Source organism: Dromaius novaehollandiae, chromosome Z (assembly GCF_036370855.1).
Source record: "Dromaius novaehollandiae isolate bDroNov1 chromosome Z, bDroNov1.hap1, whole genome shotgun sequence".
NCBI classification, from domain to species: domain Eukaryota; kingdom Metazoa; phylum Chordata; class Aves; order Casuariiformes; family Dromaiidae; genus Dromaius; species Dromaius novaehollandiae.
The window spans coordinates 74,738,492-74,750,616 of record NC_088132.1 but is presented as its reverse complement, the minus strand read 5'-3'; the positions used below and the strand labels follow the sequence as shown (position 1 = coordinate 74,750,616).

Here is a 12,125-nt window from a genome sequence, read left to right as displayed (position 1 = left end):
CCACGGGGCCGTCGGGCTCCGCTCCTCCCTCACACACCTGGAAGGGAGAAAGTTGCCGTCACCACCAGGACGAGGGGCAGGAGCCGAGCCCCCCGGGGCAGCCCGGCGCTGCCTCCCGACACCCGACGGCAGGGCAGGTCGTCGGGGCCAGGCTGATACGTCAACCGCGGGAAGCGGTCAGCAGCGAGGGCCTTCGCTGGCTGCCCCGGCCCCGGCCTCGCCGGAGCGGAGGTCCACGCAATGGGGCGCAGCCGGCGTGGCCGCATGGGACGTGGCCCAAACCTCCCTCCGCTGCCGCCAGCGTGTCTCCAAGCACGCTTGGCCCAGCTCGCGTTTCCTCTCCGCCCTCCGTGTGGTTTCCCTTCCCAGCCATCTGCACGGCGCCGGGAGGCCGCCCCGTCCCGAGGGGCCCCGGGAGCGGGGGGAGCCGCTTCCCCCGGGGCAGCGCCCGGGGCTCCGCCGGCGATGCCCAGCAGCGGGCAGCCGCGCCGAGGGGGCCGCCGTGGCCCCGGCCCCGCCGTGTCCCCGGCCCCCCGCCCTCCCCGTCCGCTGCCGGCCGCGGGACCCGCCGCAGCCGCTCCCCGCCCCGGCCGGGCCCCCCGTTACCTGGCTCCGCTCGGCGGCGGCAGCCGCGCCGCCCCGCCGGGGCCGCCCCGGGAGGCGGCGGGACCGGACCGGGCCGGGCCGGGGGGGGCGGGCGGCGGGGCCGGAGCGGGGCCCCGTGCGGGCCGGGCCGGGCCGGGTTGGGCCGCCCCGTCGGTGCCGCAGCCCGGCGGCTGCCCGCTCCCTCCCGCCGGCACCGGGCGGGCGGGGCCCGGCGGCGCCCCGCCTCCGCCCCGCCCTCGGCCATTGGCTGACGCCCCCCGCCAGCCGCGCTCCATTGGGCGAGCCCGCCGCGGCGGCCACGCCCCCTCCGCCCCGTTCCCACGTGAGCGGCGGTGAGCGCCGCCGGGGCAGAGGCGCGCGGCGGGGCCGGCCCGGCCCGTGCTGTGCTGTGCTGTGCTGTGCTGTGCTGCCTGCTCTGCCCTGCCCTGCCTCCCCTGCCTGTGCCGTCTGTCCTGCCCGTGCCGTCTGTCCTGCTTGCCATGCCCTGCCCGTGCCGTCTGTCCTGCTTGCCATGCCCACGCCGCCCTGCCTGCTCTGCCCAGCCCTTAACGGCCCCGTCCTGCCCTAACACACGCATGCACAGGCATGCACACCCGCAAATAAAGACATGCACACGTGCATGTGCACACACATATGAAGACACGCATGTGCATGCACACCTGCATATGCAGACGTGCACACGTGGCCCCAGCCCTGCACCAGCCTCGCTCGGCAGCGACGGCCCACAGGGAGCCAGCGGCCCCAACCTGCTCTGCCACCCATGAGACGAGGCTGGAGGGGGGGTGATGTGTCCTAGCACAGCGTAGCCACCCCATCGCTACCCGCGTGCCAGGTCCTGCCTCCGCAGAGGCGGTTGGTGCCACCCAGACCCAGCAGGGAGTGAGGCTGTTTTGCCCACCCGCCCTCCTCCTCCTCTTCGCGTGGCACCTAAAAGTGCTCCAGAAAGCCATGCCTGGGACGGGAGCCGCGAGACAGCCCAGAGGGTCCTCGCGTGGCAAAGCCAAACACCCTGTGAGATCAGTCCTCATCTCAACTGTAGGGGAGCTCCTCAGCCGAGTGCCATCAGAGGGCACCGCGGGCTTCGTCCCCAGAGGAACCGCTTGTCACCCGGTGAGAGCTGAGGGACCGGGGCCGGACAAGCTGCAAGGAACAAAGCTCAGTAGGGCTGGGCTGTGCTCCTCACACCCCCGTCCACCTCCAGACCTGCCCTCCCTGCTTGCCTGGCCCGTGCCACCGCAGACATCCAGGTGAGGCGAGGGGATTTGCTGCAGGGGAGCAAAGCTGCCCGTCCGGGCAGGCTCTGCCTGCGGCAGTGTCACGGCACAGGGCGGCCTGTCTGGCTCTGCACAGACGAGCGCCGATCCATCGCGCCAGGCAAAGGCCGGAGCTGGATGGGAAGGACACGTTGGCAAGTGAGCTAGGGACCTCTCCTGGCTGACGGGAGCAAGCCTGAGAGGCCACGCAGGGGGTCGCGTGTGCTGCGGGCTGCCGGACCTGCTCCCCAGCTCCCCGGGATGCCGCGCTCCTTGGGTTTCACCCTTCATCCACCGCTTACCGCCATCACAGGGTGAGGCTGGGGCCTGGGGCCTTCAGGCTTGAGATCCTCGTGGGGCCGTTACAGCTCCCCAAGGGCAGCCCTGCCCCTGCTCTGCCAGGGGAAAGGCGATGAGTGCCCCGAAGCGGTGGCCAACGCAGCACGCAGCCCATGGAAGGGCTGCTCCTTCTCCAGCCTGGCGCTGCACAGCTGCCGGCTGCCCCGACACCCGGAAGGCAGAACCACCATGGGAACCTGATGGTAATTTTCAAACTGTAAATACAACTATATATACATAAATAAAAATCATTTTGCAGTTTTGATTGGGCGTTAAAAGCAACACTGCCATTAGGATTTACACAGGCTATTTTAGGAACCAACTTTCCTTCAAAAGGGCGTTTAAAACAGTAAACAAATAGTTTTGAGCGCATCACAATGGAAGTGGTAGAAACAGTCGAATCGGACACTTCAACGTCATTCCTTGGCATTTATCACTAAACAGCTGATTATTTAATAAAAGCAGTCTCCTCCTTACATCTAAGAGAACAACAGCTGGGAACAGCAGGGCTCTGGCAAAGATGAATAACCTTAGCTTAACTCTGCTCCATCTCCAGCTTTCATGTGCTTTGGCACCATGGAGAGGTTTGGGCATTTGCAGAAACACCTCGTCTGCTCTTGCAGGTACCTCGGCAGCCAGGCGAGGGGAGCGGGGCCGGGACGAGGCCAGCGGAGCAGCCTGCATACCGGGGCCTCGGTTTGTGGCCATGCCACTGAGGTTCCTCAGCAGTCGCTCCAGAGCGTTTCCACAAGGCCACCAAACCCAGCTTGTTTTCCAGGGTTTGAAAACAACAGAAACCTTTCTGCAAGCTCGGGAGCTGCCTCTCATCACACGCGCCCGCATTAGGGCGCCGCTCATGCCAGCCACGTCAGGCAGTCTGCGCTACGCGCTTCACACAGCGTGATCTCCCATTTTAAATGTTCATTTTGGGATGAAGCGAGACAACATATGTGAAATCAGGAACGTTTAATTCCAGACCAGCATGGGCTCGACACAGACGCTTGCACCTAACGCTACAAAATCGGAGCATCGGGAGACAGCCAGGATCTCGCGTTCACAACTTTACGAGGCGTAACGCTGCCCTGTCGTTTCTATCCATCTGGCAGACGAGCAGGTCTGAACGGCAGCTGTGCTTTACTGAGAACTAAACCCAGACTACCTGCAGCCGAAACATCCCAGAAAAAAAAAAAAAAAAAAGCTGTTTACTAGCCCTGGGAACAACTCAGATTGTTATTATGTCTTCAACTTTTTCTAACTGAGACCGCAAATTAATTCCCTTTCTGCTACTTCTTGTTTTTATATGTCATTAAGTTTGGACTCCGAAGACGACCCCTTTTGCTGCATGGCCCTCAGCTGCTGAAGCTGCTGACAGCCAGAAGGGCACCTTTGAAATCCTCAGAAAACATGTTTTCGTACAGCTTCTGTAGTTTGGGGAAACACGTTAAGAGGCAAAAGAATGAAATGAGTCACCTGCAAGTGAGAATAAGCAGCAGAAAAAAATAAACGGTGCAAGGGTCTGGCACTGCTCTGGCTCGCTCCAGGAGCTCAACCTGTGTGGAAGCATGCCCTGATGCAAGGCAAAAACCTCATACACTCACAGGCAGATGAAGTCTGGGGCTTGCCTGTGAAGGTGTCATGCCACGCAGGCAGGGCACCACCTCACCCCTTTCAGCCTTTCTCTAAATGTTTGTTCCCATGGATTTGAGAGTATCCCTCAAAGTAAAGCGGTTGTGGCAGGTCTGCACAGGCCAACAGACACACAGGTTTTGAGAAAGAAGAGTAAAGAGGACAGGCAGTGGTTTAAATCACGATGTAGTTTAAGCAGGTGGTGTTCTGGCAAGCATTCAGCTTTCAAAGGAACAGCACTTTCTTCCTGCCCTGTGTTTACTTACCTCAGCTGCTCCAGAAGTAAATCTGTAGAGCAAGAAAAGATGCTCTGTCCTTTGCTTCCTTTAGCAAAGTTTGGATGAAGTACTTGAGCCTGCAATTCTAGACAGTTTAAAGAAAAACTGCAAAAAGCTTCCCAGAAAAAACAAATGTTTAGCTTTCTTTGGATATTAAAGGTGAACTGCAAAGGAAGGAAAGAACCTCTCCCCCCCCCCCCCCCCCACACACACACACACCAGGGCCAATTTACAGTTCCTTTATGAGAGAAAACTCTCCATATGCAGGTTCCCCTCCTCCTGAGGAAGGGGTCAAAGCACGAAGGCTCAGCCCGCAGGCACAGCCGTAGTTCTGTCAGTAATGATTAGAGAATGACCTCCATCACATTGAGGAAGACATTACAAATTTCACGTTAAATAAAGAGGAAACTTTATTCTAAACCCATTTCTATGTATCATAAAGGAGCAAAAAGAGGAAACTGTGCTTTGGAGCTTACCATTACCACCACCCCAGGGCACTCACACATCTTAGGGATTTCGGGCCGATTATTACATTAGTCAACTCCTGACACCTTGGCAGAGAGAGATCTAATCTGCCAACTCCACAGAGGAGGTCAAAGGAGGACAGAAAGGGTGCAACTCTCGCAAAAATCACAGATGGAGTCATATCTGAGGAGAGACTGCAGCCGTACATTCAAACCGCCAGGCTGCCACAAGGGATTAGCACAAGACAGACTTTCAGGCACAGATTAAGCGGCTGATCCAGCCCAGTACTGTGTTTTCTGTATATGCAAGCTCTGGCGACACAGGCAGCAGCCAGAAATCCAAGCCGGATCACACCTCCCATCTGCGCCACGGCAAGAGCCACCTCCACCACAAGCAGGTGGTGCACTGCGCCTGCTGCATCTCCCCGAGCAGCTTAAACCCAGCTCTGTGAACAGCCATTAATTTGGGCCCCATGACAAGATGCCAACAGTCCATGCTCGGTTCCCATCTTCCTGTTTCATCCCTGAGCCGCAAGCTACAGAGTATAGCCTGGCAGCCTTTGATAAGGAGACTTGTCAAAACACAATTTCAGACAGCTACAATCATGTCTATTTTGAAACAGCAACTTCTCCTTCCCTCCTCTAACAGCTCTGCAAGCTCATGTGTTCAGCAGCTTTCCAGCTACAGTAGCTGGCTTTTTTCCTTAAATCCCCCAAGTTACACCCAAACGCGTCTTTGTCTCAGGACTTTTCGCAGGACTCCTCATCCTCTTCGACAGACCGAGGGTGCTTTCCTGTGTTGCCAGCTCCCCTTCCTCCACCCTGCTTCCTCTTCATTTGGCCCTGGGACTCCGCTTTGAGTGTCTCAATCCAGAAGGCTTCAAAAGAGCCTGGAGCCTGATATCCAGGCTCTTGGGGATCGAGGGCATCTTTGCTGAGCAAGACACATATGGCAGGAATGTTTCTCTTCACTGTCAGGGCATCGAGGCCTGCCTCAGGCACGATGGGTTCCCAGATCTCTTCGATCTGTTTGAAGAGCACTTTGGTGATCTGGTGCAGTTCTTTGAGCCTTCGTTTCATGATTTCCACACAGGTAATGGTCTTGCTGACAGCCTTGCCTGAGCCAGTGAAAAGGATCTGCCTCACCGAGTCCAGCTCCATCTTGCCAATGGCATATCCCATCAGGTTCCTGATTTTGCTCCCATCCTTCACTTTCATTTCAATAATATCAGGGGGCAGGTCAGTGAAAGGAAGAGGACAAGGCTTCTCCACAATCTTGGTCTTCTTATAGTTCTCCATTCTGCAGTGCTGAAAAGGAAAACAGATCCATTAATATGTGTAATTATGGCTCAGAAAACTGGTCTCTGTAAGTTCACCCATCCAGGTCAGAGGAAGAAGCACAGCAGGACCCACAACTTTTCAACAACCTGCACCAAATTCACAGAACTCAATAAATGAAGCAGCAGCTTCATTTATTCCTCCTAATGTGGTAAAACCTATCTGGAAGTTACTTCTGCAGCTTAAATTACAGAAAATCAGTGTGATCTTAGGTATTTTCAAGCCATGTGAAAAAACTCAGAGCAGGTCTAGACAAACACCCGCACTTCACAAACATCTATTGTAACTGCTTCTCAAACAAGTTAGCAACAATCTTTCCCCAAAAGGGCACTTCAAGCCATCAGAATCAGAGATCCTAAAAGGCCATATGCAAAATATCAATAAGAAAGTCATAACTAATCCTGCTGCAGTCATTTCAATCCCAGTCTTCCTCTCCGTATACCTACGGCACAAACCTTGCCACAGGACAGCCTGGCCCTGAAGGACAGATTGTAGAAGGAACAGGTCTAGTTTTGTGAGTCGAAGCAGGATGAAAGGAGAAATACAAGCAGCGCCACAGTGAAAATCAGAGAACACGTGGGTGAGCACAGGTTATCAGGAATAGAGTAACGGGGTATTCACCATTGCTGTGTCCCATCATCAGCACCAGAACATTTGCACTATGAACCTGGGCGCATCTCACCTTCAGCAACCCAAGCATGTTACAGAAACAGAGTCAGGGGAAGGGGGGAGGTTCACAAGCAGTAAGGACCTGACCCCCATGACTGTCCAGTCTAGGCATAAAGCCAGGGATGAAACAGCGCAGGAAGACTGAGCCGTGGGTTGGGGACAGCACGCACGTGGCCAGTAAGGAGCAGGTGAGGTGATGGCACATCACGAACTTGTGAGGGGCCTGCAGAAGGGAAGCGAGCAGAGGCAGAGAGGCCCAGCCAAAACCAAAGCCGCCTGTGCACACAGTGCTAGCACTTCGTTACCCTCTGGCCCGGAGTCTCACCCAGCGGCCAGCCCCGGGCAGAGGGGTCAGATCGGCACCCCCGACTCTGCATTAGGCAGCAGGGCCCACCCCCCGTGGGCCCCGTCTCCCCTGTGGGGCTTGGCGTGTGCCCGGCCCTGCTGGGGAAGGAGCAGGGCCCGGCCCCATCGCTGAAGGGGAAGCGGGATCCCGGCCGCCATTACGTGGTGGGGGGGGAACGGGGTGCCGGGGCGGGGAGGGGAACGACAGGGGCCTGGAGCGGGAAACGGCCCGGACCCCCTACAGGGCCGCAGGGGAGGCCAGGCCGCTGCCGCGGGGCACGCGGTGGTGCGGGGGAGCCCAGGGCCCCGCGGAGAGGCCGGATCCCCGCCGAGGGGGCCCGCGGAGGGACGCAGGGGGAACCGGGAACGCCACTCACCTGCGGCCGCCTCAGCGCGACCCGCGCCGCTCGCCACAAGATGGCGACCCGGGGGCGGGGCGCGCGCAGGCGGCGTGGGGCGACAACGCCGGGGGGCGGGGCGACGCTGCCGGGGGGCGGGGCGAGGGCGCTGAGGGGCGGGGCGCCGGGGGGCTCTTCGCCGCGCTGTGTCGCGAGAGGGCGCCACTATGTCGCGACAGGCGGCGCGTGCAGGCCACGCGGGGAGAAAGGGCGGAAACCTGCCTTCTTCGACGGGCACCGGAGCCGCCGCCCACTCGACGACCCTGCCCCCGCTCACCCAACACCCTTCGTCGCCTGCGCGCTCTCGCGGGGCGCCGCGAAGCCGCGGCTCTGTGACGTCACAGCGGCGGTCTGTGACCTCACCATCCCGCGCCCCCTCCGCCGCCGCACAGCGCCTGCCCTGGCCCGGCCCGGCCCGCCATGCTGGGCGCCCTGGGGCCGGCGCTGCGCCGCGGGCTGGTCCCGCTCGGCATCGGCCTCCTGCTGCTGGCGGCCGCGGCCGCCCTGCTCGCCGCCGCCGCCCGGCGCCGCCAGGTACCGGGGCCGGCGGGGGGGGCTCGGCCCGACCGGTCCCATCGCGTCCGGTGGCCTCGTGTCCCGTCTGGTCCCGTCCTGTCGCGTCCCGCACGGTCCCGTCATGGCGCTCCTGTGCCTGCAGGGCGGCAGCTGGCGGCGGCCGGCGGCGGCCCCGCGCCCAGGAAAGCCGGTGCCGGCGGCGCGACCCGCGCCCACGGGCTCGTCGGGGCCGGGCTCGACGACCTCGCGGGACTCCGGCCCCCGGCGGGACCCGGCAGAGCCGGCGCAGGCGGGCGGCCCCTCCCGTGGTTCCTCATCCGGCGGCGGCTCGGGGCACCGCTGCCCCTTCTGCCCCCCGCCGCGGGGCCCGCGCGGCGCAGCCCCGGCCCCGGGGGCAGCGGCCCCCGCCACGCCCGCTGCGGGCGCCTCTGCGGCGCTGCGGCGGCACCTGGCTCGGAAGGGCCTGGAGCTGCGGCTGGGGGCCCTGCCCGCGCCCGTGTGCCGCTCGCAGCAGCGCGCCGCCCCGCGCCGGGACCGCCCCGCCTCGCCCCGCCTCGCCCCGGCCCCCGCGGGGCCGCCGCGGCCCCCGGCCCCCCGACGGCTCTGCCCCGCGCCGCCGGCCGAGGCCGCCGCCGTCGCCGACAACCTGCTGCGGAAGCGGCTGCGGGGGCTCTGGGGCGTCCCCAACCCCACCGAGGAGTCCCTGGCCCGCCTGGTGCCCTGCCCCCCGCCGCTGCTCCCCCCACCGGCCCGGGGCGGCGGGCGGCCCGCGGGCTCCTGCCCCGGCGCCGGGACGTGGAGGCCAGGCGAGCTCCCCCGGGGCAGCCCGCGGCCCCCGGCGGCCCCCGAGCTCCCCGCCGGGGTCGGCGCCGCGCGGGACACGGGGCCGCCCCGGGGCGAGCGGGAGCGTCCGGGGTCGCCCGGCCCGGACACGGCGGCCCCCGGCCCCGGGCTGCCCGGACCGGCCACCGCGGGGCCCGTCGGCGCGTCGGAGCCGGGGCCGGAGCCGAGCCGGGGCGTCCGCAGCGAGCGGCTCGACTCCCGTCCCAGCCTGGCGCCGCCGTCCCCGCAGGAGGCACCCGGCGAGGGGGGCGGCCGCGCGGCCCCCGGGGCCGGCTCCCTGCCCGCGGCGCCGAGCGATGCCCCGGGCGAGCGCCGGGAGTCGCAGCCAGGGCCGGGGGCCATGGCGGTGACTCCGGCCCCGGACCCCACGGCCACCGGCTCGGGCAGCGGGGACACGGCGGCGGCGGCAGGGCTGTGCTGGGAGCGGAGGGCAAGGAGCCGCCAGGGCGCCCAGCGTGGGGCCCGCAGCCCCCCGCAGCAGGGCCGGGGCTGCTCGCCGCCGGCCTCCGTGGCCACACTGCGCTGGAGCAGGAGGCAGGTGCTGCGGGCACTCGAGTGCGGCCTGCGGGAGATGGTTCGGAGCCGGCGGGATGGGACGGGGACGCCCGGCCCTGAGCAGTCTTCATCGCACCCAGGGGCCCAAATTTGGGTGGCGGAGGGGCCCCTGGGGGCTCCCGACCCTGCGTCGGGGGAGCCCGTGCCGCCAGCCCGGCTGCAGGTCTCGGTGCCCTGGCTGGAGCTGCACGTGGTGCAGCGGGCGCTGGGCACCTTCCTGCTGCCCCCCTGCGTCCGGGACTCGCAGGCCGCCCACAAGGCCGCGCGGGCCGGACGGGGCTGCGGGTGCCGAGCTCCGCGGCCTGGGGGGCCCCGGGCCACGGTGGCCCCAGTGAGCCAGCAGGAGCCCGTGGAGACCCTGTGCCCAGCCCAGCCACCAGCCGCAGCGTTGGGCCCTGCGGGGCTGCGCCCACCCACTGGGCCCCCGCAGGGCCACGGGTCTGAGGGCCAGAGCAGGGCCCCCCTGTGCCGCACTCCCCAGCCCCAAATGGCAGAGCTGTGGGCGCCCCTGCCCCCCCGCAGTCCACACCAGCATCCTCCTCCTCCAGCAGACATGGGCAGGGGGTCCACGGCTGCCTGGCACCCTGGCCCCCCTCCATCGCTGCTGGGGGGGCAGGTGGCACTCAGCAGCCCTGCACTGGGCTCAGCGCCCGGGATGGGCACAGACACCCACAGCATGGCCAGGGGTGCGGGGGGCAGCCCAGCAGAGCAGCAGCGTCGGGGTCCCAGCACTGCCGTGGGGGCCGCGCTGCTGAGGCTCCTCCGGGGCCTCGCACCCTGGGCGTCAGGCAGCGACAGCGCAGCCCCGAGGAGACCCCCTGCAGGCCCAGGGCACGAGCCGGGGGCACAGGGGCCCCGGGAGCTGCGTGGGAGGAGCGAGGCACGAAGGGAGCCCTGGCACGACGGAAGCGCAGCAGGATGCCCGTCCAGCGGCGATCAGCCAGGGCTGCGCGGGCGCTTTGGGGGAATGGCCCCTGGAGCCTGGCAAAGCCCCCAGGGCGGCAGTGAGGCCAGGGCCTGGAGTCCTGACCGCTCCTGCCTGGCTGCTGCGACCCCTCCGGAGGCGTCCACCGGCACAGAGGGGACCACAGCATCCTCAGGCCCCCACGAGGGCAGTGGGGCCCCCCACCGCAGTCCCCAAAAGCAGAGGGCACCCCAGGCAGGTGCCAGATTGGTCGGTGGCCACAGTGGAGACATGCCTGGCAAGGAGAGGAGATGTGGTCACAGGAGGTGGCCACACCGCAGGGCCGGGACAGGCCGCGGAGGGCCAAGGCAGCAGTCCCGGCCCGGGAGGCAGCGCCCTGCCAGCCCCCAGGGCTCCGGGGCCCGGTCCCGCAGTACCTGCGGCCACACCAGCTTCAAGGGGACGAGGGCGTGCAGCAGCATCCCGCAGGGCGTCCCAAGCCAGGCAGCCTCGCCATGTTGCACCTTCAAACCATCCAGCGAGGACACCTCCAACGGGGAGAGCTCGGCCTCCCCGGAGCACTGCGATGCCTGTGCCACCGGGCATGTGTGCCCGTGCCGCCTGCGACAAGCCCACAGCTGCAGCAACCTCTGCTTGGCACAGGAGAGGATGCGCTCACAGCCAGGCAAGCTGTCGCCACCCCTGGAGAGCTCTAGCACAGAGTACAGTTGCCATCAGGCCCCCAAGGAGAGGCAGGGCCAGGGTCTGTGGGGTATCTGGTCTAAAAAACCTCTATTTTCTTAATAAACTGATTTTCTTATTGAGAGAGCTCTGTGGGGGGCCTCCCTGTGCCAGAGGGGCAGGGCGTTAGGGATGGGAAAGGGGAGATGAGCTCTGGAGCCCTGGGGAAGCTGCGCTACCCTGGCAGGAGGACGAAGAGGAGGAGGAGCCAGGGCAGAGCCTGACTCTTCCTTTTGGAGCTTATCCTCAGCCCTGACCGTGGTGAGGGAACAACCTCAGGCTCTCTGTGATGCTAGTCTGGGGACACAGCACCCCAAACTCCGCATTGCCCCCCACACAGATGGGGCTGCCAGCTCTGGCAGCAGTAGGAGCAGGCTGTCAGCTCCTCCTGCAGCAAGCCAGGCTTTTCACACTAGCAAGGACAAGTCCTTTGGCTCAACTTAACCTGTGACATGTGAGCTGGCTCTGCCCTCTGTGCGGGGTGGCAGAGCTGGAGTAAGGCCGCGGGGCTGTGTTGCACATGGGGACATGGCCCCAGCCCTGCAGGAAGGTCCCTGGCCCAGCTGTGGCCTCAGGAAGAACCCTTGCCCTCACACAGCCATCTCTTGTGCTGGTCACACCAGGGTCCATCACACGCGTCTACACGCATCCATGCCAGGGCACTTGCATGCGAGCGCAGTTGCATGTGAATGATGACACAGGAGGAACATTAAGTCCTAGCTGGATCCCGGGGCTAGCAGGGCCTCCTAGGCCCCTTCAGGGACATGATGGCTTGCTGCCGGCCTGGAGCCCCCCCTCGTGGGCAGCTCTGGAGTGGTTTGCCCAGATGGGAACTCACTAACCCTGTTAGAGAGCACCAGGCACCAGAGTGCTGGCCCCACGGCAGTACTCCAGCGCTGCCTCGCTCAGGAGGGAGCACCGGTATCCAAGCCCCTACAGCAGCTCCCAGCTGGGATCTGCCTCCTGGGCAGTCCTGATTCCTTTCAGATTCTGGTTTTGCTCAGGGGATTTGGTGCGATGGCAGCAATGCCTCAACCCAGGTATGCCTGTATGACTGAAGGGGTTTCACCTGCCCTCAGACACAGACCTGCCACGCTGCAACTGCCTCTTCCAGCCAGAGAAGAGCGAGATTCTCCTACACAGTCTGTGGAGAGCCCTCTATGGCTCACTGCAGGGGAAAAACACCAGACAGGCTAGTCTCTAGGGGGATTAGCATTCACACTACTGCCCAAGGCCGGGAGTCCAGCACC

At 64.1% G+C, this 12,125-nt stretch overlaps 1 protein-coding gene across 1 annotated transcript; it reads right to left on the bottom strand.

Moving 5' to 3' along the window:
- Positions 1–4,487: 4,487 nt before the first annotated feature.
- Positions 4,488–7,449, bottom strand: LOC135324679 (ribonuclease P protein subunit p25-like protein). Its single transcript, XM_064501423.1, has 2 exons — positions 7,296–7,449; positions 4,488–5,874 (listed from the first exon to the last, which is right to left on the bottom strand). The coding sequence occupies exon 2, from the start codon at positions 5,863–5,865 to the stop codon at positions 5,308–5,310; it is 558 nt and encodes a 185-aa protein (XP_064357493.1). The 5' UTR covers positions 5,866–5,874; positions 7,296–7,449; the 3' UTR covers positions 4,488–5,307.
- Between the last annotated feature and the right edge of the window lie 4,676 nt (positions 7,450–12,125).

Coding starts and splice junctions, on each gene's coding strand:
- LOC135324679 (XM_064501423.1), bottom strand. CDS start 5,865: ATGGAGAACTATAAGAAGACCAAGATTGTGGAGAAGCCTTGTCCTCTT.